We start from the raw sequence: 24,226 nt of genomic DNA, 5'->3' as shown, positions 1-24,226 counted from the left end.
GCTAGGGAAGGAGGTGTTGGCAGGATTGCTTTACTGGTTTTTGGGACTTAGGGGTTTGTGACTGATCATGACACCCCATTTGGATGAAAGGATGGGTTTAACGATGGAAAGGGTCTCTCTTTACCTTTCAGGCAGGTAAAGCGAGCAAGCGGGCGAGCTTCAGCGATTGTTTTCTGTTCATTCTGGCCATTCGGCCCGCACAGCAGAGCGGATTGCCCCATGGTAAGGTAGATAGATGCCTGATGAATATGAATCTGACGGGGGCAGACCTCCTCATTCAAGTTCAGCGAACGGACTTTCCCTAATCGCGGTGATCAAATGCTGTTTACGTTATGCTAGGTAGTCTGCATATGTTCGTTCACGCCGACAATGATACGCAACAAAGCAGAGCTGTCAAAGTAACACAGTAGTTGGGGGCATCCACATGTAGTGTTTTATCTTTCAGTGAGAATCAATTGACAGGCAAAGGTTCAGTGAACGCTAATAACATCGCATTGCTTAAATATCAAACCATCAATAGGAAAAGGTACACAAGGATCTCATGACATACCCCATGCCACTACAAAGGCGTGCGCAAGTGTATGCTTCTTAATTTATCTACCAAGTTCAACGCGGTCGTCTACCACGTGTTGTGTCACCTGAATTCCCAGCAACTCCAGTAGCAGAAGAGCTTCGTGTTTCATCTAGAAGAGGGATTTTGTCCACACTAACAGGCCGGTTCACATCATCTTTAGACAGAGATGTTCCCTCCATCAAGTCTTTCTCTCGATTAACCTCATTCATGGACGGAATCTGGCCAGTAGATGCTGAGGGAGCCGCTCCCTGTTGAGTTTGGCGAGGGACAGAGGACGCATCGGGTCGGGGATGTAGCTGAGGCGATAGTGGCATGTATTCGGGAGAATTTTGCCATTGAGCGACCTCGGCCTTCATAGCCTCTAATTCTTTCTGGAAGCGCACCCCAAATACATCGATATAATATGTGGCGCCATTATAGATACTCCAAGTAAAGACCACCATAAGGAAGCCTGCAGAAGCCCAGCGGCTCAGGAACCATAAGGGGCAAGGGAGCATAGTCAGAAGAGCATATGAATACTGAATCATCATGAAGGTTGCTTCTTGCATGTGCTCTGGTTGTCGAAGTACAAACTTTCCCAGCCAGGTTTTGGCATATGATTTCTTGAGCCAAGTGAACGAGGTTGGCCGACCAGCCGCAATTTTGTCTCTTCGGCGCACGGTGATGAAGATGTAGTACAAAACCTGCCAGAAGATATAGGGCAAGGAACTCCAAGCAAGCATCGAGACTACATTGGCATATGCGGTTGGGGAGCCTGGAGGGGAATTCTTGATGGTCCAAATTGCAGGGAACCGTTCTTTCTGCTCATCAGGCGAGAACAGGTGAACGATGCAATGCAAAGTCGCACATGGCATGATGTGGATGAACAGCGACGTAACTTTGTCGAAACTGTGGAAGACCAGTGAATTGCGCCACATGATGATGGCGACTGCGTTGTTACCAAAAGCCAGGCAGTATGAGGCGGTAAAGAGACGCTTCGACCCGGGAAATATCCATATCGAGAGAGCCAGTAGCAGGTTGGTGAAGTAGCAGAGGTCTGCGAGGAAGTAGTGGTAGCCACGTCGATGATATGTGAAGAATCGAATCGGCATGAAATATAAGAGTTGTACGGTGTACCACAAATGAAAGTATTCTGGGCATGCGCCAATGAGGTATCCGCTGACGAAGATGTTCATAACACCGAAGATAAAGGACACCTTTTCTCTGGCACTGATAACTTTTGTATCATTCCATCGTTTCCCGAGCTTATCAACACGGCGTTGCATCTGTTTGCGGTATCGATCGAGCTGTTCATCAGCCTCGGGGACCCGGCGTCTCCACTCCTCAACCATGCGATCCCGAGCAGATTGTGTCTTGGTCTTGATTGCCTCCCTGGAACGCCTGACCTTGTCCGTCTGCGCTGAGATGCCCTTCTGTAGCTTCTCGAGCTGCTGGGGAAGAGCAAAGTTGTCGAGAAGGTCAAGCACAGATAGACGATCTAGAGGTGGAAGGCCATCCCAGTCTTCGTGGTTGGAACTGCTACCAGAAAAGGACGGGTTTCTCGAGTGCATCGAGCCTCTGGGAGTCGTAGCACCCATCATTGGAGTGTCAAGAATGGTGGAGTCGGCAGGCGGATTGTTCGGGGACGAAGGGGCTTCATGATCAGGCGTGAGGATGATCTCGCCATCGGTTGAGATATTGTCGGATTTGAGGCCTTGGGCGATAACCGAGGCTCCCTTTGTATCGTCATCCATGATTTGTGCGTTTCTTGTCCAAGTACACGTGCTGAGAGTGATGTATAAGTGGTTGCCTTAGTCTAGGGAAGAAATATATGTTAGCTAGGCAATACAATAGAAGAGTAGAGGCAGTGCTTGCCAAAGAGAGAATACTCGCGACAAAGAGGAAGCGTGGCTAAAGCAGCAGGAGTAGAGGGTAGCCAGTGCAAGGGAGCGCGACACAGATACTTTTATAGGATCCTGAGACAAGCTCTGTTCTGCGGACAGGGAGCTAGCGGGTCATAATAGTGTGTCACTTGGAGCTGGACCAAGGGGTCGGCTGATTCGAGAAACAGATAATAAAAGAGACCTATTCAGGTTGAAGATGGCAAGGCAAGGCAAAGCAAGGCAAGACGAGACGAGACGAGAAGAGATGAGATGAGATGTGACAGACAAAGTTGAGCTAAATCGGGGTAGTGATAAGATGAAGTGGAAGAACGGTTGATTAATAAGTCGAGGTGAAACCAACAAGAGAGACCACCAGCGGTAACGAAACATGCACGTAGGATGGATAGGTAGTTAGAATGCGAATGATATGAAGCAGGAAAAGCCCGCCAACGCCAACAGCTCAACCAAGGTAGGTAGGGTATTCATTCGGTAGTCAGTCAGTCAAAGCTGGCCTCGAGTACCAGTAGGAGAGCAAGAAAACTTAAGTCTTTAGAAGAGGCTGCTAAAATAAACTCAGCAAAGAATCCCCCAAGCTTAGGCTAGACTTACCTAAATACTTTTGTCGCTTAGGGCCACGGTCCTGAGATTTGTTACCGCCCTACTACGGAGTAGCTTAGGTAGGCTGGATGGACCCCGGCACCGATGATGAAATGTAACTAAAATGACCGGGCTGAAAGCTTGCTTGTTGGGGAAGTGGAGACAATTGCACATGCAGTTACGCTAAGAACAAGAGTCCATGTCCAAAGCATTGAGGTACCGTATTAGGAGGTAAATAGAAGTTATAAAGAGCTGATCACATACGTCAGAAATAGGTAGCTAACGGTACTCCTCTAAAGTGTATGGAAGGTTGATAAGTGACGTTCAGCCTGGAATAGGGTGAAATGTATCTCTATTCCCTGAACTACGAGGGGCAGTACGGAGTACAGACACACCACCCAAGTCGACGATCCGCCCAGATTTCGAAATAGCATCCATCAAGCAAGCATTTTGCTGCCAGGAAAGATCTCCCCCCCACTGCCGTACGACTTGATAAGTTGTTGCATCATACATCTTCTTCACCTACAAAAGGTATCGAGGCACTATAATGAAGAGGCCTTGCTGTTTGGTACTCAGTTGCCCTGTATCCTATAGACTAATGGCCTTCCAAGACCTGGCTGATCGACTCTGTACGCATATGGCACTGCTCTTTGGTCTTTCCAGATTCCAGAGTCTCCAGTCCCAAGGTTTAATCATGTGGATTCATTTCTACCTTTGTTTCGACGTTGCGTGGTGATTCCTCGGAACCTAATTGGCTATGAATGAATACTAGACCACGTATCACATTGCATTATCCTGGTCTTAGCCTGCCTGCCTATCTGTCCTGCATCCATCACCTGGGACATGTCGCTTGTGTCCGACGGAAGCATTTGATCTGGTGAACACTATGGACCAGTACCTTACCCTTACCTGTACGTAGACGGTGCTTGAAGGTTTCATCCTGAAGCACTAAGGTACTCCGCAGAGCAAGATTGAATGCCTGAGGCAACAAGGAGCCGCTTCCTCTACAGTACCTATCGTAACGTTAAGGTAGGTAGGGCTCATTTGATTGGTTCGAATTAAGGTCCCGCATGCAATTGGTAAGGTACTAAGGTACTGACCTAGACTCAAGTACAATACCGGAAACCTACCTACTCAAGCCGAGTCGCGCGACGCGTTACCCTTCATTTCAACTTTCCTGGCACGCGCAAAGATTTGAATCCGCCGCTTATTCTCGTAACTAATGGATAATGCATGCTATTAGTTGCACTTTGTCATATCTCGCAACGTAACTCGGCCTCTGTTGCGCATAACATTCACGCGCTCCCGACTCCGATTTTATTGGTTTGCGTTTGCGCAATTCGAGTCCTGGCCACCACTTGGACGCGCCCTCGCTCAACACCACGAGTTGAGCTCAAGACCAGGCGTGACCCCTCTAATCTAACTCAGCATCATATTCTCCCGCCACGACTACACGCCTTCCGCTATCTTTTCCTAGACACCCGGCTGTGCTGCCCCACGACCTCATCATGGGCAAACTTATTCGTCTGGAGTTGTTCAGTGTGTTTTCCCTCACGAGCAATCTCAGACGAGACGAACGCCGTCTAAGCTAACCTGCGCTACAGACTTCAAATCGTACAAAGGGCATCATGTCCTTCTCTTCGGAGACTCGTACTTCACCTCTATCATTGGACCCAATGGATCCGGCAAGTCGAACTCGTATGCCGCTTCTCCTGCTCTCCAGTGAGCTTTTCTAACATAGCTCTAGCATGGACGCCATATCTTTCGTCCTGGGCATCAAATCCTCGCATCTACGCTCCGCCCACCTCAAAGACCTCGTTTACCGCGGACGAGTCCTAAAAACAGCCAAGATCAATGATGATGGTTCTGCGCAGACCAATGGCGACGCAAACGGTGACGCTGATGGTAACGATAAAGCCTCCCGTGGCGACCCCAAAACGGCATGGGTTATGGCTGTGTACGAAGACGATGCTGGCGAGGAGCAGAAATGGAAGCGCTCCATCACGAACCAAGGAGCCAGCGAGTACCGAATCAATGATCGCGTTGTCACAGCCCAGCAATACAACGAGTCTCTTGAGAGCGAGAACATTCTTATCAAGGCGCGAAACTTCCTCGTATTCCAAGGAGATGTTGAGGCCATTGCTTCGCAATCCCCTCAGGACCTCACGCGCCTGATCGAACAAATCTCGGGAAGTCTTGAGTACAAGACAGAATATGAGAAGACACAGCTCGAGGCTGAACAGGCTGCCGAGAACCAGAACTTCCAGCTTCATAGACGACGTGGCATCAACTCGGAAATTAAGCAATACAGGGAACAGAAAAAGGAAGCAGACAACTTCCAGAACAAGACTGATGAGCGCGATGCAGCAATAGTTACACATAGTTTGTGGAAGCTTTATCATTTCCAGAAAGCCATGGAGGATTCGTTCGCCGCCATACAGGATCATCAGGAAAACCTCAAAGAATTGCGCCGCAACGTGGAATCTTTCGAGAAGAGGCTTGAGGCAGCCAGGAAGGAACAGGCTTCCGCTAACAGGCAAGTCGCCCGTCTAGACAAAGAGATCAAGACCAAAGAAAGAGATATCGAGGATAAAGAGAACAGTCTTGTTCCCATCGAGGAAAAGATCAATGAATCTACACAGGCAGTCGAAACACTCCAGGCTGCGATCGCCAAGGCCATCAGGGAACGTGATGAGCAAGCCGAGGTTGTTCGCCAGGTCCAGAAGGATATTGAAAGCGTAGAGAAGGCCCGGCAAGTTTTCGAGAACGACTATAAAGAACAAATGAAGAAACAAGGCCGCGAGATCAGCGATGAGGATCGCCGAGAGTACAACAGACTGCGCACTCAGCTCATGTCTAGGACTGGTTCCAACCAGGCCAAGCTTGAGAACCTCGACCGGCAGCGCAAAGCAGATGAAGTCACCGTCAATAATCTGAAAGGCAAAGTCGATAGCATTGTGGCAAACATCGAAAAGATTGAGGCAGAACTATCAAACATCGAGGAACGCAGATCTGCAGCGCAGGCGACCTCTAAAGACCTCTCGCAAGAGATTGACGCTAAAAAGAAGGAGTTCAATAAACTCCAATCAGAACGCGTCAGGACCAATCAGAAGCGAACTGAGCTTGAGGAGAAGCTTGAGGATGTCGCTAGAAAGCTCAGAGAAGCTGATGATGGCCGGCGCCAGAACGATAGGGAAGCTAGGATGAAAGAGATGGTAACTTCCTTGAAGCGCATGTTTCCCGGTGTCCGTGGTCGAGTCGGTGACCTATGCAAACCCAAGCAGAAAAAGTTTGATGAAGCTGTCATTGTGGCGCTTGGAAGAGACTTCGATGCTGTCGTTGTCGACTCTGAGAAAATCGGTGTGGAATGTGTTCAATACCTCAAAGAACAAAGATTTCAGCCCATGACATTCATCCCTCTGGACAACATCAAGGTCAACGCAGTCAACACAGCCGTCAAGGGTTTTTCTGGCGCTCGGCTGACGATTGATACCATCGACTTTGATTCTTCTGTTGAGCGTGCCATGTCGTATGCATGTGGAAGCTCTGTTGTGTGTGACACTCTTGATATTGCGAAGCACATTTGTTACGAAAAAAGGATACCTGTCAAAGCTGTGACACTGGAAGGCTACATCATCCATAAAGCAGGCCTGATGACAGGTGGCCGTGGACCCGAGTCGAAGAGTAAGAGACGTTTCGAGGAGGCAGATGTTCAGAATCTTCAGCGAATGGCCACCAAGCTTAAGGATGAGATTGACCGACTACCCAATGCTGACCGCCGGGGCTCACAAGAAGAAACTCTTCAGATTGACCTGTCCGGGCTCGAAAGACGGTTGGCAGCCGTTAAAGATGAACTGGCAGCCTTCAACAAGAACCATGCTAGCAAGAAACGTGAGCTGGACAACCAGAGGAGGCAGCTTCGAGAGCTCGAGCCCAAATACCAAGATCAGGCATCCCAGCTTGAAAGCACCACTGCCACGTGCGAAGAATTTCGGAATGCCATCGCACGAGTTGAAGATGACGTGTTTGCAGATTTCTGCAGACGACTCGGTTATAGCGATATTCGCAGCTACCGTGACTCGCAAGGCAAGCTGGAGCAGGAGGTCTCTGAAAAGCGCAATGAATTCGAAGTCCAAAAGCAAAAACTGTCGAGTCGACTCCAGTGGGAGCAGCAACGTTGGGAGACTGCCACTGCGCGAATCGAGCGAAACCAAGCCCATGTCCGAAAGCTCAGAAACGATATCAAGTCCTATGCAAGAGAGAAGGATGCGATTGAGAATGCGATGAGCGAGGAGCAGGCAGAGTTAGAAGCTCTTCGCGAGGCACTAGACGAGAATAAGTCAGAGCTCACCGAAAAGAACCAGAAGGTGTCGGAGGCCAAGCTCGAAGTGCAAAAGCGGTCAAAGGACATCGAGGCTCATCTGAAAGATATCAACTCACTCGAAACCGTAGTTCAGAAGAACAGCGCCAGCAAAGCGGCACTACTTCGACGATGCCGACTAGAGCAGATCCGCATTCCGCTTGCGGAGGGCACATTGGAGAATCTACCCAACGACGACCGTCTGCTTAATCAGGACCCAGATGCCATGGACATAGATGATGAGGACGACGATGAGGAGATGATGGGCATGGCACTTGATGATCACGGCATTACCATTGACTTTAGTGGACTTGATGAAGAACTGAAAGTTGTAAGGACTAATGTTTCTTTTTCCAGCTAGTGAGTGATACCGCTAACATTATGCAGTCGGATGACCCGAGCGTCGAAGAAAGTCTATCAGAGAAGATCACGAATCTGACATCGGAGCTCGAGAAGTTGAACCCCAACATGAGAGCAATGGAAAGATTAGAAAGCGTCGAGTCCCGGCTGAGAGTCACAGATCAGGAGTATGAAGACTCAAAAACAGCGGCACACGAGGCCAAAGAGGTCTTCAACCGGGTCAAGCAAAAAAGATATGACCTCTTTAACAAGGCCTTCAGCCATATCCAGGAGCAAATATCACACGTGTACAAGGATCTCACCCGGTCAGAAGCATACCCTCTTGGTGGTCAAGCCTATCTGGACATCGAGGAAGACACGGACATGCCCTATCTGTCCGGTATCAAATATCATGCCATGCCGCCTCTGAAGCGTTTCAGAGATATGGAGCACTTGTCTGGAGGCGAAAAGACAATGGCAGCACTGGCACTTTTGTTTGCTATTCACAGCTACCAACCTAGTCCCTTCTTTGTTCTCGACGAAGTAGACGCCGCGTTAGACAACGCCAACGTGGACAAGATCAAGAAGTACATCAAGGACCACCGCGGCCCCGGCATGCAGTTCATCGTGATCAGTCTCAAGGCAGGCCTGTTCCAAGACAGTGACAGTCTGGTGGGTGTTTACCGAGACCAGGAGGTCAATAGTTCAAGAACCCTTACTCTAGATGTGAGTTTCCCTATTCTACTGGCCTTGACGATTTTTGACTAACATGGAACAGCTGCGGCAATATGTGTAGGTGAGGCTAGGGCAGTTAGAATCTTTGTGATTATTCCTCTCGGGCCTGAGGGGGAAAGTTGGGTGTCTGGCGTATGTCATCGTGGAAGAGGCATGTCATTTCGTATGGGCCAATGAATTCATCATGTCTTTCAGCACCGCAACACCGAGTTGAGCATGAATAATGCCGGCCTAATGATGCTTAGTGATGAATCTATTCATTCATATTATCTTTAACTTTTCTCCGACTTTTGTGACTTCTGTTGAACAGATATAAGAAGCAGTCAAAGAAAGGTTCTACTTTATGCCAATGCCTTTGGCTTGCCTCGCGTGAGTGCATTGCTTTGTATTGTCAGATGAACGTGGCTATTGAGGTATCTCAAAGAAGTGCTCATGGCAGAATGATGGTTCCCATTGGCATCTGACTAAACGACACTGCATATTTCAACCCGCATCGTGACCACCTAGCTCCAAGTCTTGATTGCTACTAGGTAGGTATTTCCGCCTGAAACTCTTCCTTTACCTCATACCTTATGAACACCTAGGTAGTACTGCAGGCAGGCAGGCAGGCAGCTGTGACTCTTCTCTTGGTTGCCTGCAGTTTTTATAACGGGTTCTGATTACGTCATCACACCTTTAATTCATCCTCCTGCACTTGATATACGCGATCACATTCTCGCATTAAACCAACATCATCATGGATCTCGCAATCACACTTATCAAGTCCGTTGCGCGGGCATTCTACGAAACCCGCGACATACTTGTGATTGATGCGCTTATTCTGCATGAGGCGTGAGTATGACTATTACACTCCTGTGCTGGAAAAGTACTTGCTTGCTAACCACGGTGTCTTGCTAGGCTTCGAGACGATGATTTGGCCTACTTGATGTCTACCAACACAAAGGAACTCCACAAGATATGCGGAAAGCTACGTGAGGATCGATTTTTGGTGGTGTATGTGAAGGGAATCTTCGCCGAATAGCCCTTGACTGACTGGACCTGGGGCAGACACACACGATCAGAGCTGCGAGAAGGCAACCCAAGACCGAGCAACAAAACATGGTATTACATCGACTACCGAGCCACAATAGACGCCATCAAATGGCGCGTTTACACTATCGATAAAGAAGTACAGGGTACTACGCAAGTCGCGAGCGAGAAAAAAGAGTACTTTTGCTCATTTTGCAAAGCAGAATGGACGGCGATGGAGGTTCTGGACAACGTTGGCCCGGAAGGATTCTTATGCCATCGCTGCTCTCATGTTCTGACCTTTGAGGCCGACCGGACGTCGACTGGGCACGAGCAGTCAACGCGACTCAATGACCAGTTCAAATTCATCAGTGAACTGCTTCCCAAGATCGATGCCGTCCACATTCCTGAATGCGACTTCGATCGCGCATTTGCTAAAGCACGCCCGGTGAAGCGCGACGAAACACATCAGCGCGCTCAGACTACTGCAGTAGACTCTGGCGCGAACCGACCTATGGCGGTCAAGGGCTTGACCAACACAGGGCCACAATCGATTGCAGTTAACATCTCAACATCGGATGGCCCTACAGAAGCCGAGAAGGCGGCAGAGCAGGCGCGCAAGGAGCAGATAGCGAAGCAAAATGCGCTGCCATCATGGATGTCTAATAGTACAGTCACTGGGGAGTCCTTCTCAGCAGGCGCTGCTCCTGGCACTGCATCAGTCGTCAAGAAGGAGTCCAGCAAAGATGCCGGCCCAGCAGCACCGGCCGTGGCCAATGCTCAAATAGACGATATATTCGAGAAGCTCAAGGCGGAGATAGCACAAGAAAAATCAGAGGAGGAAGAGGACGACGAAGAAGAGGAAGACTTATTCGAAGATGTCCCTGCCGCCAAGAAAGTGAAGCTGGCTGGACCAGATACTCAAGAACAAAAAGAAGACGAAGACAGCGAGGAGATAGAGTTTGAAGACGTTTAGAACCCATGAAATTGTCCGGTAATGGCCAGACTCCTTGTTCTTGTACATAAATAGCCACTCTATCATCTAATATTCTTATTCTAAATCCAGTTCCTGTCTAGCCTAACCAAGCCCGGCCATGCTTTTGAAAAAAAAAAAAAAAAAGGCCAATGCTATGCCCGAGGTATCAATACTTGCCCAAGCACATATTTGAACGCCCCATTGTATGCCAGTAAAAAAAGAAGTCGCTTTCATGATGTTTACACCTGTCCCTGATGAGATCCAGGTCGTTCATTTCCTGTTTTCCGATGCTGCACATCACCTTGCAGTTTCTACGCCGCGTCGCATCTCCAGTTGAGATGTCTTGCATGTTCGTGGCAACTTGGCCAACGGTAATTCGGTGTCATCGAGAGACGAGCATGAAATCTCAGACATGCTACGCTTCAAGCCTGTCAAGGCTCCAACGATGTTGCCGGCGGGCGGTGACTCGTCACCTTCATCGCCGTTATCCCTGGACGACGGGTCTTGTTCGTCCTTTTTGTCGAGTACGCTATCGCGCTCCCATGCGGACTCCAGCCCGTCTAGATAGACTGGGGACCTCTTCAAGAAGTTCCAAGATAAGGAGTCATGCTCCATTGCTATATATAATGAGTCCATCTTGCCACTAGCATCCAGCACGGCGCAGTGTTGCTTGAGGAACGCGCGGTCGTACGAACCGTGGATGAGCCTGGCCTCCAGGGGTCGTAACATTGGCAGGCCTTGTAGACGCTCAGCATCGCAAAGCTTTGCTTGCAATGGAACCCACGGCCGTCCTTTGAGTAGGGGTTCAAATGCTCGTGATACAGCCTCTGTGACAGACTTGGCATCGTCTCCTTCCACTGCGAGCATACGATGAAGTCCACGGGACAGACATCTCTTGTATGAGGTTGTATCCTTTTCAAATGGGAAGGGTGTGTCCTTGGAAGGCATTAAGGACACATGCACTGTCCATGACCTTGGACGTTCGGTCGAGGCGGTAGGTTTTATCGGCAAGCTGTGCGTTGAGTTCAACGGCAGCTGGGAGGGGACAGTGGTTGTGGGCGAGAGATGAAAGGTGTTGACGGTGGCGTTGCTTAGATTTGGGTCTTGGGGAGGAGACAATAAAGGCTCGGCACTCTCCAACTTTTCGATCCTTTCTTCCAAGCATTCGTCGCTATCTAGTAGCTCAAGTTGACGATTGCGCAAATCGTCCACTTCGCTCCCTGTCCTTGCCAGCTGTTCGCCTTGAGATCGAAGGGTTTGTTCCAAGCCTTTAATCTGTTGCTGCAATTGTGTAACAAGCGCCCATGCAGCAGATGCGTTGCGGTATGAGCCTTTGAGTTCAGTATCGGTTTCGTCCTTGTTCTTCTCGACCGTCTCCTCCAGCTCGCTGATGCGACGAACAACATGGGAGAGTCGATCACGGTCTTGTGGGTTCGCGAGTTCTTCCAAGGTTCGTACTCGCTGTTGAATCGCATCGATCTCGGACTTGTTAGTGCTTGGTGTTGGGGTATCGGCATTGGCGACGTGAAAGCAGGATAGATGCCCACAGTTGCAAGTGGCGCCAGGTAAAGATTTGTTGTGGTCGAACCCCATGCAGCCGCACCGCTGGCCCTTGAGCTCAGGTATCATGAGGATGTAGCGACATTGACCCTTGGGTAACTGAGACTCGTCGGGCTGCGGCGTCGAGGCCGGTGGGGGAGAGCGAGAGGGTGAGGGTGACATTAAGTTGCGTCAAACCAAGGTGTCGAAGAGAGGAATCGAGGTTGGGATAGGTCGTCCATGGAAATGTCGGTGGCAGTAGGAGCCTGATATGGACAGAATGGGTACGGATGGGTATGAAAGGGTACGGGGTAGTCTTTTAGATATGAGAGATGGAGCATGGAAGAAGAAGAAAACAACAGCAACCTGTACTGTAGGTAGGCACGGCAGGACAAGGCAAAGGCAGGGCAAGGTAGGCGGGCGGCTCTAATCATAAAGCAGGGCGATGTCGAGATTTGGACCCCCAGGGATGTTGGGGTTGTGTGATTCCGCCTGGCCGCGTTAGGACGGTACCTAAGTCCAGGCGGGTGTACCAGAGGACAGTGGCATAATACACGTGAGAGGCTGTAGACTGTTAACGGTTTCTAGTTATATCCAGGGTCCGCTTTTGAGACGTTATCATCCGCTCTCGTCTCGCCATCAAGACAACCCACGAATCTTAGACCGGCTGCGCCCGCAGGCCGGCTGATGGCATCACAAACTCCCACGTTGAAGACCCGCAGGTGGTCATGGCACCACAAGCCGACGATTATAGACAGTGGGGGTTAGCCGTGTCTAACAGTGACTGCTTGAGGTACATGCCCAGTAACACCGAGAGGATAAAAGCAGAGATTTGCCCGTGCCCATGCCCATGACCACGATCAAGAACCTCCTCCATGTGTTGTACATAGGTAGAGCCACGGAACGCGGTGAGAACAATCACAACTCCAGTCCAGTGCCAGAAGAAATCTAGGTCCACGCTAGACTACGGGGAGCTCAGGGGATGCAGTAGAGCCCCAGCTAAGAGAAGATAGCGCCGTTATCTTTGTTGGTCTGTTGTCAAGTTCCAACTCTTCGCAGTGTCGTACTGTATGTATGTACGTAGACGCAGGACCCTCAAACCAAATCTTGGTTACCTGGCGCAAGGCGCGCTGTTTTCTTGTCGTCTTGTCTTGGGACCCCTGGCCCGGAAACTACGAGAAGATATGTACATATCCCACATCAGAGTCCGATTGATAAACAAAATGTCTCAACTCTGACACGAAAAGCTTGGCTGATCGTGCCGCACCCTTTTCCCAGTTCCCATTGGCCCTTGAGACTTGGTCCCTGAAGCCATCGACTTGATCAAGGTCGAGACGGAGACTATCAAGAGGCAGAAAGTCGAGACGAGTCGCGTTGGAGGGCGGCCACGCGATCTGTGACGGGCGGGCGCAAGAAGTCAAAGACTCAAGAGTTGATACATACTGCATGTATGTATCAACCAGGGCCCTTGCGCAATGATTGTGATCGTGGCCGGAATCGCAATGGTGATTGATGGAAGCATCTGCATGGGGTCTCACAGATTAGCAGACCTCCTCTGGCTGGCCCACCCCCACACCCTCTTTGTTGCCAAGCCTGCCACTTTCTTTGGACGGGAGTGACAAAATTTGACTCTTGGGGGGTAGTTCCCGCACCCGTACCCGTCCATTAACTACTAGGTAGTACCTATAAAATTATGAATGTGAATGGCCCTTATCCGTCCCTCCCTACCCTACCTCCTCGCCTACTCGCTACTCAGTCACCTCTCCGGTCTGGCGGGCCCCCGGTCCGTAGCTAACTAAATAATAATAGCGGGAGGGACCCGATGGCAATGGGCGGGAGGGCAAACCCGTCATCGGATTGGATGACTTTGTCGGTGTACTGTCCCGTGGGTTTTGTGTAGGTACATACTCATACTTTAGAAGAGGGAGCCCCCAAAATGCGGTCGAGAAAAGTGATGTGCTCTTGACTCGTTGCATGAGATGGCCTCTTCCTCCATGCCCCCCTGGGTCCCAGGTGTTTCAGATAGTTATCGGATGCATGTAAGTTAGAGGTCGTGCGTGGTACGGTCGGTATGTAGGCCTTATCGGCGCCCTACTGTTGATGCAAGGTTATCGACCAAGTTGCCCGCACGCATGTGATCCCTCCCCAGGTTCTGATCAGAGGTTGGTTCCTTGCAAACCATACATAGCAATTCGCGTTGTCCTGCTCAGTACGGGCATGGACCTCCAAATTGAACATCAAGGCCGGTTGGAACCGGTGGACTAAGTGAGATTGTCCAAGGCCCCATCTTTGCTATGGGTCATGCCAAATTCAAATTCATCTCCATCAACCCTGAAACGTACATAGCAATTGAGAACAGCCTGAACTGTATAGAGAGGTAGGTACATACATACATACATACATACATATCAGTACGTAACGGCCATCAGGGTGGGTTATGTGCTGCAGCAAAAGCACAGCAGAAGTAAGAAGCCTTGACCCCTGGCACCCCTGGCTCTACTGTATGTAGCTCAAGGTGGTTAGCAGTGGGCTCTGGAGGATTTCTTTGCCCACGTGCAGTCTCTTGGGACAGGCAACTCCTTGCCACCTGCGAACTACCAATGCACACGGTAACTACTGATGGAGTGATCTCGGGCCTGTATGTTGCAAGCCGTGACTTTGACCAGCGACGCGACGCACCTCGAGTTGCTACTCGTAAACAACTATGGGTAATTTCGGAACTGCTGTCAACTCCCTGTTAGGCACTTACACCAAGTGCCTGTCTCTTCTCAAAGGCTTCCCTAAGGATGAGGATTCGGCGACATTGAGTGAGACTCGCTCGACACTGAGCACCTCACTTCGGTCTGACAGAGCTCGAGTGCGTCGAGAATATGCTTCGCGACTTTCACAAGATGGTTCTCGGTTTGAAAAAGGTGATGGTAAGTCACTTCTATCTGCATTAGTTTCGTATTTAAATGCATGAGTTGTTATTCTGAAGCCTGTCCCAGCTCCTGCACGATCGGCTCTTAGACGCATTGTGAGGAAACTCACAAACACCCTGGCCGACGTAGTCCGCTCATTTCATGACCCTAAAGGACAGCCGATCAATTGCGAGTCTCTTCTAGCTCTATCCACGGGCTCAAGTCTAGACGCCGTTCGCGCGATGAGTGACTTGTCAACCAGAGTAGGATCAACTTCAAGTTCCAGTTCACGGGGTAGCATCGTGAGCAGAGGACGACAGAGATCCCGCCGTCATAGCCAGAAAGCCGGAACCAAGTCTAAGAGACGGTCAACAGAAGAGCGGTCTAAGCGTGACAAGACCAGAGGCAAGAAGTCCACGAGCCATAGCCATAGCCGGAGACGTACGTCCTCCGATCGGCGGCATTATCAACATGGTTCGACCAGCCGGCACTCGCCGGAAATAAAAGGGCCTCATAACCGAGTCTCCATAGTGACCATTGCTTCGGATTCCACCAAGCTGGGAGAGATCAGGCGGCGCTTGTCGAAGCAGATGCCTTTGGAGGAATATGAGAACATGGCCGCTTATCCATTGTATGCCTACCATGCCCAAGAGGCACCAGTGCGTAAGAAATGGTGGAATCCTTTCAGGCGCTGATGACTGGCGAAAGCTACTTTTGACTTGGATTTCATGTATATGATACCCGATGATGTATATGGATATTGTTGTTTCTTGATTGTCTACCCTTACAATATTGAAGCTGTTACTCCGTCGGCTTGAGTGAGATCTTGTTCTCATTACGCACACCAATGAAAGAACACCCTCGACTGAGCCACTCTCGAGGGGACTGAAAAGCCCTCCTAGATAAGGTAAGGAACTGAAGAATATAAATTAGTGGCTACGAACCCAATTTCATATTGTATACACCTTTGTACACATAAAGAGCTTGTCGGCTTTAGCTTATCCATCCTACAACGTATTCATACAGCCAAGTATTTAAGACATAAATACCTATCAACTTGCATCACGAATAAGTTCATTGAGGAAGAATCAAAAGTAGTGACGAATGCATTTGAAATTTTTTTTTGCATGATGTTTTCTCATTTTCCTTCCCATATAAAAAACCTACCTACCTTAGTACCTATATACGGAATATAAAGGTCCTTAGGTTAGTACGAGTATACTTTCTGCACTGTGCAGGACACTGTCGAGGCTGCAAAGCCACAGAAAGAGCTTAGAATTCTTCTACTGTGCCCCGCTGTCCAAAACTGCCCCGCCAGCATCACGACTGGACTGGACTGGACTGGACGAACACACGACAGGTCATCGCATTGAGCTCGACCACGACCACGAGCGAAGAGCATCGAAAACGCACAAGATACAACCGATTCTCTCTCTGGTCTCACCCCATTCCCTCCCCATCTAACCGTGTTGCTATCGACGTGACCCCTCACGGATATGCCTTCGTCTTGATAGCATCGCCATCATGCCTCAAGACCCTGCTGCCGCCCTCAGCGCCTTGTTGCGCCAATCCTCCGTCGAAGATCACGACGAGGCCCTCAAGATTGCCAACGCTGCACTCAAAGCTAACAAGAACGATGTCGACAGCCAACACACCCGTATCATTGCCTTGCTGAAGCTCGATCGATTCGACGATGCTTTGCGCGCCATTGCTGATGGCTCCCCCGCCCTCCACGCACGAATTGCCCTCGAACATGCCTATGCTCTCTACAAGACGGGGAAGCTTCATGAGGCTACTTCTGTCCTTCAGGCTTTCGGTCTAGAGAAGAAGAGGAGTCTACAGCATGTTGCCGCACAAGTTGCTTACCGTGCTGAGCGCTTCGATGAGGCTTGCAACATCTACAGTCGTCTACTCGACACCCATCCCGCAGATGAGGAGAACGATATCAGCATCAACCTTCGGGCCGCTTTTGCCCAGTCTAGTTGGTTGGGATACTCGGTCACTGACAAGATTTCCGTCCAAGACTCTGATGGATTTGAACTGTGTTATAACGCTGCATGTGCACATATTGCCCACGGCTCTCTTGAGACTGCAGCCGATCTATTGCAGCGTGCAAGTCGACTGTGTGATGCCTCCGATGATTTGACAGATGAGGACAAGCAGGCGGAAATGCGGCCGATTCTTGCACAGCAGGCCTACGTCTTTGCCAAGTTGGGCAAGCTCAAGGAGGCTCTCGATCTCTATAACTCTCTATCAAGCGCAAAGTAGGTTTTACTGCAATTATGCTCAGGGCTGAACTGACTATCATGGGCAGAGAAGAAGATCCCGATCTGGCACTAATAATTGGCAACAACCTGGTCACTTTGGAGCCAAAGGATGAGAACCCCTATCTTCTCGAGCGAAGATTCTCGACCCTGACGGCCGAGGCAAGAAATGCCAAGCTCTTCCAGCACCAGTCTGATATCTTGCGACGCAACCGACTAACCGTCGACTTGCAAATCCTCAAGGGTGCCGGAGTCAAGCGTCGCACAGATGCCCTTCTCGCCGAAGCAAAACATCCCTTGACAGCTGCTGAAACTAGCATCCTCTCTGTTCTTAACGCTGCCGCCAGCGCACAAGGAACATCCGGGAAGCAACTTCTGAACAATTTACAAGGACTGACCCAGAAGAGACCACATGATGTCGGTCTAGTGTTAACTATTGTGCAAATACAACTCAATGAAGGAAAAGTAGGCTCTGCTCTGTCTATTCTTGAGTCTTTCCTCCAGCGTCTCGAAAAGAACGAGACTGATGATTCTCAAAATGCTCGATTCAGCTCTGGTCTTGTTGCCCTTACTGTGACCCTTTTGAGGACACAGGGGCGGGAATCTTCGGCAAAGGCTGAACTTGTCAAGGCCGCTACATACTGGCAGTCACGCCCGGCTAGCTCAGCTGTCTCACTCCTCGAAGAGGCTGGCATCGAACTAATGAAGTCATCCAACGCCCAGGATTTGCAACTCGCGGGCACTTCATTCCAGAAACTAATCGATGAGCGGAAGGGCTCGGACATTGCTGCAGCTGGCCTTGTCGCATCCTTGGCTCCCTCAAACCCCTCTCGTGTGGAAAAGCACCTCCAGAACCTCCCTCCCGTGGATTCGCTTATCGAGGGCATCGATGTAACAGCTCTCCTCAGCGCTGGTGTTGCCACCGCAGCCAGTAAGACAGGTTTCTCAACTTTGAAGCGCTCCGCTCCTTCAGGACCATCCGAAAAGACAAGCAAGCGACGCAGAAAGATCCGCCTTCCCAAGAACTATGTCGAGGGTACCAAGCCCGACCCTGAGCGCTGGCTGCCTTTGCGTGACAGAAGCTCGTACCGCCCCAAGGGCAAGAAGGGTAAGAAGAAGGCTGTTGATTCAACACAGGGAGGAATCGTGAAGGAAGAGGAGACTCTGGAGCTTGTAGGCGGAGGAGGTGTCAAGGTTGAGAAGGCGCCTCCGCCCTCCAAGAAGAAGAAGAAGGGTAAGAAATAGTACAGCAGTTTACGGATACTGCATATGCATATATTACTCTGTTTCAGTATGATATTCTTGACCACTGATATGGGTTTTCCATCCATGTATACGCCCTGGCTCTATCGGTGCAATTCCCCCTGGCTGTCATCAAAGTCAAAAGAATGGATGATGTTATGTATGCACATTCACTCAATTTCGATTCGACTGAAAAATCAAAGATTGATTTCTAACGCTGACTTTTAATGCTCTGCCCAAACCCTGGTGCAAGCGAGTACAAATGAACAAAAGGCCTCGACCACTATAGAATATCTAGAAACATATGTCCACGTCATCACCCCCTTGACATGAGTCCACCACGCTCGGCATCTCACGTCTGCTTCTTCTGTGGCCACTCGATAACACAAGTATAAAACGAAGGTATTCACAACGCCCGTCCCAGCAAGCCCCAATTCTATATAAATAAACGTCATACGCGCGGACTATACTCCACACGAGAGCCCTCCATATCTTCCCAGTATCAGGCGTTAACGGGCTGCATGGGCCGGCTCGGAAGCTGCTCTATATCCTGAAGTGACTCAGAATCCGAGTCTCGACTGTCAAGATCGTCCTTCTTGATGCTTCGGCCTCTTCTTAAACCGGCACCGTCTGACTCCTCGTCCGTCTCTGTCTCCATAGGAGGCAGGGGACTGCGGCGCCCATCTGAGAAGCTGACTGCAACCTCACTCTCCGTATCCGACGGTATTGTTAATCTACCGCCAGCTGATGTGCTTCTAGCTGCTTGGGCGGTCGAATACTTCCTATGCAGTTCGCGGAAGCTTCGTGCGGTTGCAGTGCTTGCACTTGCGATGGATTCCCTACGCTCGCTCGACTCCACCGGCACACCAACGGCAGAGTAGAAGTCTTCATCCTCTGGCCCACTAGGCATTGGCGACAGCTGAGGATCTTGCTGCTGTGAGGACTTTCGAGCACGGATTTTCTCATCGTGGGTCATATTCTGCAGGCCATCACCGAAGTTAATGACTGATGCTTTCTTACCATGCACCACGAAGCTCCCCGTGCCTCTGGAAAGTTGATGCTCTTGGGTCGATTCTTCCCCTGACCCAGCGACCTCCTTGCCCTTGCGGCTGCCACGGTGGTGCGAGAGATGCCCAGCGCCCTCTCGAAGAGTGCGTTGGAGACTGCGGCGAATTTTGCTCCTGTCACCCTTGTCTGTGGATGTCCCAGACTCCCCAGGTACATCAGCACCTGTTGAAACAGTTGCTTTGTCTGTAGGGTCACGGCTGGGTCGTTGCTCAAGTAGGCCGGCCTGCTCCAGGAAGTCTTGTTCATCAGCGTCAGGATCATGGTTTCCGTCGTCCTCCTTGCGCAATGGCGGCTTGTTACTTTCATCTTGGGCCGAAGGGGGTTTTGCTAGCGGTGTGGAAGGGAGGGATGCTATGGGAGACTGGGCGATACTAGATATTGACCCATGCCTGGTGCTAGCAGCTTCTGGTCGAACAAAGGAGAGATCGCGTGAGCTATGCCGGCGTTTAGTGGCACTCTGAGGAGGTGTTGTGAAGACCTGGTCCAGAGGTGAATCGACATCCTCTGTGACTTCGGCTGTGTTAGGGACTTGGACGACCTGAGGCTCGGTGGGTGTTCTTGGGCCGGCCTCGGTTCCAGAATGATGCGTTGACCGCGATCCTCTACGTCCCACGTTGCCCCGTGGCGTAGGTGACCCTGTTCTCTGTGAAAGTCGGTTTGACTGTTGCTTGGTAGGAGTAAAGGTCGAGGATGGGTGTTCTTCTTCGAGATCCTGTATCAAGATATCACGGTGGCATTTGTGTTTCCACATATCTTGACGCGTCCACTTGAGCTGAGCGGATATCCGTGCAGCAGCAGATAAAAGCTGTTCCCTCGTTCTTGGCTGGATGGGCGCGAGGATTAGCAGGTGGCGTGCGTTCCTGAGCTGGTGCTCCAGCTGTTTCTGAATCTCCTGCACATGTTCATCTGCTTCAGCAATCTTCTGCTTCATCACGTCTCTTCGAGCAGCTGAGATATCTTCGGCCATTTTATGGTCTATTCGACTCCTCGCGATTGACACTGGCCCGGTTGGTGTCTGGATGAGAGTGGCAGCATCAGCGCTATCCAATCGACGTAAACCTCGGCGACTCTGTCCGTCATAGTTGCCGCCAATGACACCACGCATCTTAACACCCGTAGTCCGGAAGGCGGCAGCATAATTGAGTTTCGCGAGCCAGTCGTTCATTTCTTCTTCATTATCTGCCAATAGCACTTCTTCTAGACCACCCTGCCGCACGTAGACGAAAGCGTTCTTGTGCTTCTTATACGCCGTATCATGGAGGGCCACGGCAGCATAAGTTGACATGAGACCGTCTGGTTTGAACTCTTGAAGTGGAGGTGTGAATATCAACGGTGTTCCATCATGTCCCGCCTTGATGTGGTTCTCATACTGATGCATTAGAGACTTCACCCAGCCTGTGTTGCGGAAGAAGTAGAGCTGCGCCCCAGTAAGAATGGCGCCCCATTCCTGCCACGGAGACCTTGCCTTGCGTTTCTTCGCCTCTTTCCGCCAAAGTAATCCAACCTTGGTGACCTTGATGTCGACGATACCGGGATGTGCCTCGGCCGGGTTGCTAGCTGTCTGTTCCGTCATGAAAGCGTCGGGTCGAGACCGGGCCGACACGATCTGCAGTACACCTGTTCTAAAAAACGTTTTCTGCAAGTCCTTCAAGTTCAGGCTAGTCGCAGAGCCTAGGTAATTGTAGTGATCCTCCAGCTCCATGGCATCTTTCAAGTTTGGTCTCAGAGCATCAAGGCTTCCGTCCAAGATCAGGGTATAGGGATCGATAGGCTCCTTGACAGCTCGTTTTGCGGGGTCGTTTACTGTAGAGGAGATCAGAGGTTTTCGTCGAGATTTATGTGAAGCATAGCGGTCGCTTGTAGGGTCTAAATCATCCTCAACGTGAATAAAAGGGGTATAAGTTATGTTATCATAAAAACATTCCAGAATGTCGTCAAATATGCCCTCTCCGTTTGTGTTCTTCAGGTAATCAGCTTTTTGCATTTTGTGCTTGTTATTCTTGTTGAAAACATCGGTATGTAGAATGAGTAGGGAAAATGCAATGAAGTACGCCTGATCAGGCGATGAGTAAATGCCTGGGTTACACTCATGATAGCGGTTAGCAAACGCTTGTAAGCAGCGGTCGATCTGCTGTGTTTCCTTAGGTAGCTCAGCTTCCATGAGCAGTTTCCGAATAGCCATATCCATAGGATCACCAAAGAAGCTAAAACTGCGCATGTAGCTCCGAAGGACTGAAGTCATGAATGGATCAGCGCTTTTTGAAAGAGTCGCAGCAATGATGCCTCGGCTGGCAACTTCTTCGACCCGCGCAAGGTACTTGGCAGGTGATTCATCTTCATTGCGTTCTGGAAGAACAAAGGAGTCCCTGGCAAGCTGGAGTGAGTTGTTTTTAGATCCAATGGAACCGGGGGTCGTAGGAGTCATCGTGCCCTGGCGACTAAGTTCTGAGTTCTGCCGCAAACGACTGAGGCCAAACAAATCACCGAAGCTTTTACGACCAGTAGAGGACGACGTTCGTGTCGTCGGCGGTAGAAGGTGATCGTCATTAGAGTCACGGCCCATCGAACTCATAGTAGAGGACCTTCCTCTCAACAGATCGCCCCTAGTGGGTGAAGAATGCCCCGACTGAATCCCCCCAGGTGCCACCAGAGTAGTCGCAGGTGATTGGCCTGACCTCAAATCGGAATCTCCTTTGGTAGTGTTTCCGCCAGCTGTTCGGCCGCTCTGGGCGGAAGCTGGACGTGGGGTCGTGGAAATTCCAAGGGATGAAGCCGAGGAAATGCCTGGGGGTGCTTTTCCTTGCTGTTGAAGATGCGCAAATGGAAAGAGAGGCTCTGGTGCTTTCTTATGCCGTCGCAATCGAAAGAACGGGCCTGATTTCTTGGGTGTCGTCTCCGGACTCTGATAGGACGAACTCTGGTGAGACAAGCGATCGTTGGAGCTAGCATCAGACCTGGATGACTCGGAAGGGCGGTTTGGAGGTGTTAAGATTGTACCATTAGGACTACTTGTTGTAGCTGTTGTCGATGGTCGCGGGGATTCAGGTTCCTCCAGTGTAGCGAGCGTGGGGCGCCTTCTGTCATCAGTAAAGGATTTCCGAAGTGTCTTCTGGCGTCCCGTTCCATTGTTGGTGTTGACGTCCTCACGGGGTAAATCCGTCGAGCGACGGAACCTGGCAGTCAGGCCTATCCGTGACGACTTCTTTCTCGGCCCATTGAAGTCGTTTGTTGGAGCGGTGGTAATGATTTCGGGTGCTAAGTCGAACACATGTTAGCTAAGCATGTCCCAGCTTCGAAGTACGGTAGATAGGGGTGTGTTACGTCGCGGAACGGGCGGCGGCTTCTCGGATTGTTGCTTGGCTCGTAGAGACAGTTGAGAATCACTCGCGTTTCGGAAACGCAGGACGGAGAAGCGATGATGTTTGCTGTTTTCTTCTTGTATAGGAGGGGTGTCTGGGCGACTTCCAGGGCGACTCTCGGTTTGACTCTGGGGGAGGCCTTCAGGACGGCTAGTTGTTGATTCGCGAGCTAACTCACGAGGTTGCTGCGGGTGGGAAGACTCTCCAGGTCCTTGTCCGTCGTCATCGCTGTGGTCGGGCTGAGAAGGAACTGGAGGAGGAAGATCGCCGGATGCGCTGGGTTCGAAGAGTGTATGTCGGCGTTTTTCAGTGTCATCAGACAAGTTGCCTCGGCGGCGACGAAAAGCCATAACGGCGACTGATCATGGTACGCAGCCAGCCCAGGCGTTGTCAAGACCAGGCGACGTCGGTGAGAGAGCGTGCCAGTTGAGGGCGGCAGGCGTCTCACGACCTACCAAGCGAAAGGCTGGTACCCAGTCGCGGTGGTGTTCATTGAGACAACTCGAGGTGCCTAAATCGATGATAAGAATTCAGCAAGAGTGAATGTCGCGTGAAAGGTCCGGATTGTGAGCGTTGTCGATGCAGCGTAGTAGTTAGTACTTAGGTTAGTAGTTAGGTAGTTGGAGGTTGATCCGTTTTCGATCACTTCCATTGAGCATTCGCTTTCCGCGGGAGCTTTCCCACCAAAGCCAGGGGCTGCTGGTCGTGGCAGCCTCAATTAACCCAGCCCAGCCCAGCCCAGCCCAGCCCAGCGCATGTCAGACTACCGATGCACAGTGTCCAGACCCACTGCTACAGTAGGTAAGGCATGCGGCTGGGAGTAGGGGGTTCCTGAAAGACCCGCTGTAAAAGGCCCTTCGGGTGCAAAGAAGCTAGCCCGCTGGATTATTAGTGTGGCTGGTGTAAGGAGGTGATGATCGAGAAACATTGTCCTAAGTATGGGCTGAAATTACAGCTTAGGCATCACTACCATTTCTTTTTTGATATCTTTTGATCCCATCTACCCATCTCTGGTGACTATTGTAGACAGTATGTCTGTAACGTGGCGATACGCGCAACGTAAGCCTAAGTACTTACGTACCTAGGCAGTAATATACAGTATAATCAGCACTGGTGGTCACTTAGATGTATCCTCTGGCATCATTAGGTCGACGAGAGAGTATGGATACAAATGTTGATTCTAGACTATTTCTCGTAAATTTTTTTTGAAACTGAGACCGAGAATCCGAACTTGCTCTGACAGCCTCAGAGTAAGTAAGCCAGCAAATAGATTCGACAGTTTTTGAAAAATGAACGATAACTTCATATTGTTTATTGATATGCACTAGCGAGTCCTAAGAACAAGTGTTCCATGTTTCAATATCTCCCTGCCCGTAATATACCCAAGGCCACGCCACATGGAG

General features: G+C 50.4%; 7 protein-coding genes across 7 annotated transcripts; 4 read left to right on the top strand and 3 right to left on the bottom strand.

Moving 5' to 3' along the window:
* Positions 1-606: 606 nt before the first annotated feature.
* Positions 607-2,307, bottom strand: FPRO_11871 (uncharacterized protein; the record flags this gene model as incomplete). Its single annotated transcript, XM_031221394.1, has 1 exon — positions 607-2,307. One exon carries the CDS (start codon positions 2,305-2,307, stop codon positions 607-609), a length of 1,701 nt encoding a protein of 566 aa, XP_031086957.1.
* Positions 2,308-4,541: 2,234 nt separating this feature from the next.
* FPRO_11870 (uncharacterized protein) lies at positions 4,542-8,528 on the top strand (the record flags this gene model as incomplete). The annotated part of the gene is made up of 5 exons (XM_031221393.1): positions 4,542-4,572; positions 4,638-4,731; positions 4,781-7,724; positions 7,781-8,458; positions 8,511-8,528. The coding sequence occupies 5 exons, from the start codon at positions 4,542-4,544 to the stop codon at positions 8,526-8,528; spliced, it is 3,765 nt and encodes a 1,254-aa protein (XP_031086956.1).
* Positions 8,529-9,203: 675 nt separating this feature from the next.
* FPRO_11869 (uncharacterized protein) lies at positions 9,204-10,451 on the top strand (the record flags this gene model as incomplete). Its single annotated transcript, XM_031221391.1, has 3 exons — positions 9,204-9,298; positions 9,365-9,460; positions 9,515-10,451. 3 exons carry the CDS (start codon positions 9,204-9,206, stop codon positions 10,449-10,451), a joined length of 1,128 nt encoding a protein of 375 aa, XP_031086955.1.
* Positions 10,452-10,748: 297 nt separating this feature from the next.
* On the bottom strand, positions 10,749-12,173 carry FPRO_11868 (uncharacterized protein; the record flags this gene model as incomplete). Its single annotated transcript, XM_031221390.1, has 1 exon — positions 10,749-12,173. The coding sequence occupies one exon, from the start codon at positions 12,171-12,173 to the stop codon at positions 10,749-10,751; it is 1,425 nt and encodes a 474-aa protein (XP_031086954.1).
* Positions 12,174-14,694: 2,521 nt separating this feature from the next.
* On the top strand, positions 14,695-15,585 carry FPRO_11867 (uncharacterized protein; the record flags this gene model as incomplete). The annotated part of the gene is made up of 2 exons (XM_031221389.1): positions 14,695-14,908; positions 14,978-15,585. The coding sequence occupies 2 exons, from the start codon at positions 14,695-14,697 to the stop codon at positions 15,583-15,585; spliced, it is 822 nt and encodes a 273-aa protein (XP_031086953.1).
* Positions 15,586-16,414: 829 nt separating this feature from the next.
* Positions 16,415-18,399, top strand: FPRO_11866 (uncharacterized protein; the record flags this gene model as incomplete). The annotated part of the gene is made up of 2 exons (XM_031221388.1): positions 16,415-17,154; positions 17,205-18,399. 2 exons carry the CDS (start codon positions 16,415-16,417, stop codon positions 18,397-18,399), a joined length of 1,935 nt encoding a protein of 644 aa, XP_031086952.1.
* A 499-nt stretch (positions 18,400-18,898) lies between these two features.
* FPRO_11865 (uncharacterized protein) lies at positions 18,899-23,173 on the bottom strand (the record flags this gene model as incomplete). Its single annotated transcript, XM_031221387.1, has 2 exons — positions 18,899-22,719; positions 22,786-23,173. 2 exons carry the CDS (start codon positions 23,171-23,173, stop codon positions 18,899-18,901), a joined length of 4,209 nt encoding a protein of 1,402 aa, XP_031086951.1.
* Positions 23,174-24,226: the final 1,053 nt, after the last annotated feature.

Source organism: Fusarium proliferatum (genome assembly GCF_900067095.1).
Source record: "Fusarium proliferatum ET1 genome assembly, contig: FPRO_scaffold010, whole genome shotgun sequence".
Lineage (NCBI taxonomy): Eukaryota > Fungi > Ascomycota > Sordariomycetes > Hypocreales > Nectriaceae > Fusarium > Fusarium proliferatum.
Note: the sequence above shows the minus strand (reverse complement) of the source record. Positions and strands in the feature narration are given on the sequence as shown.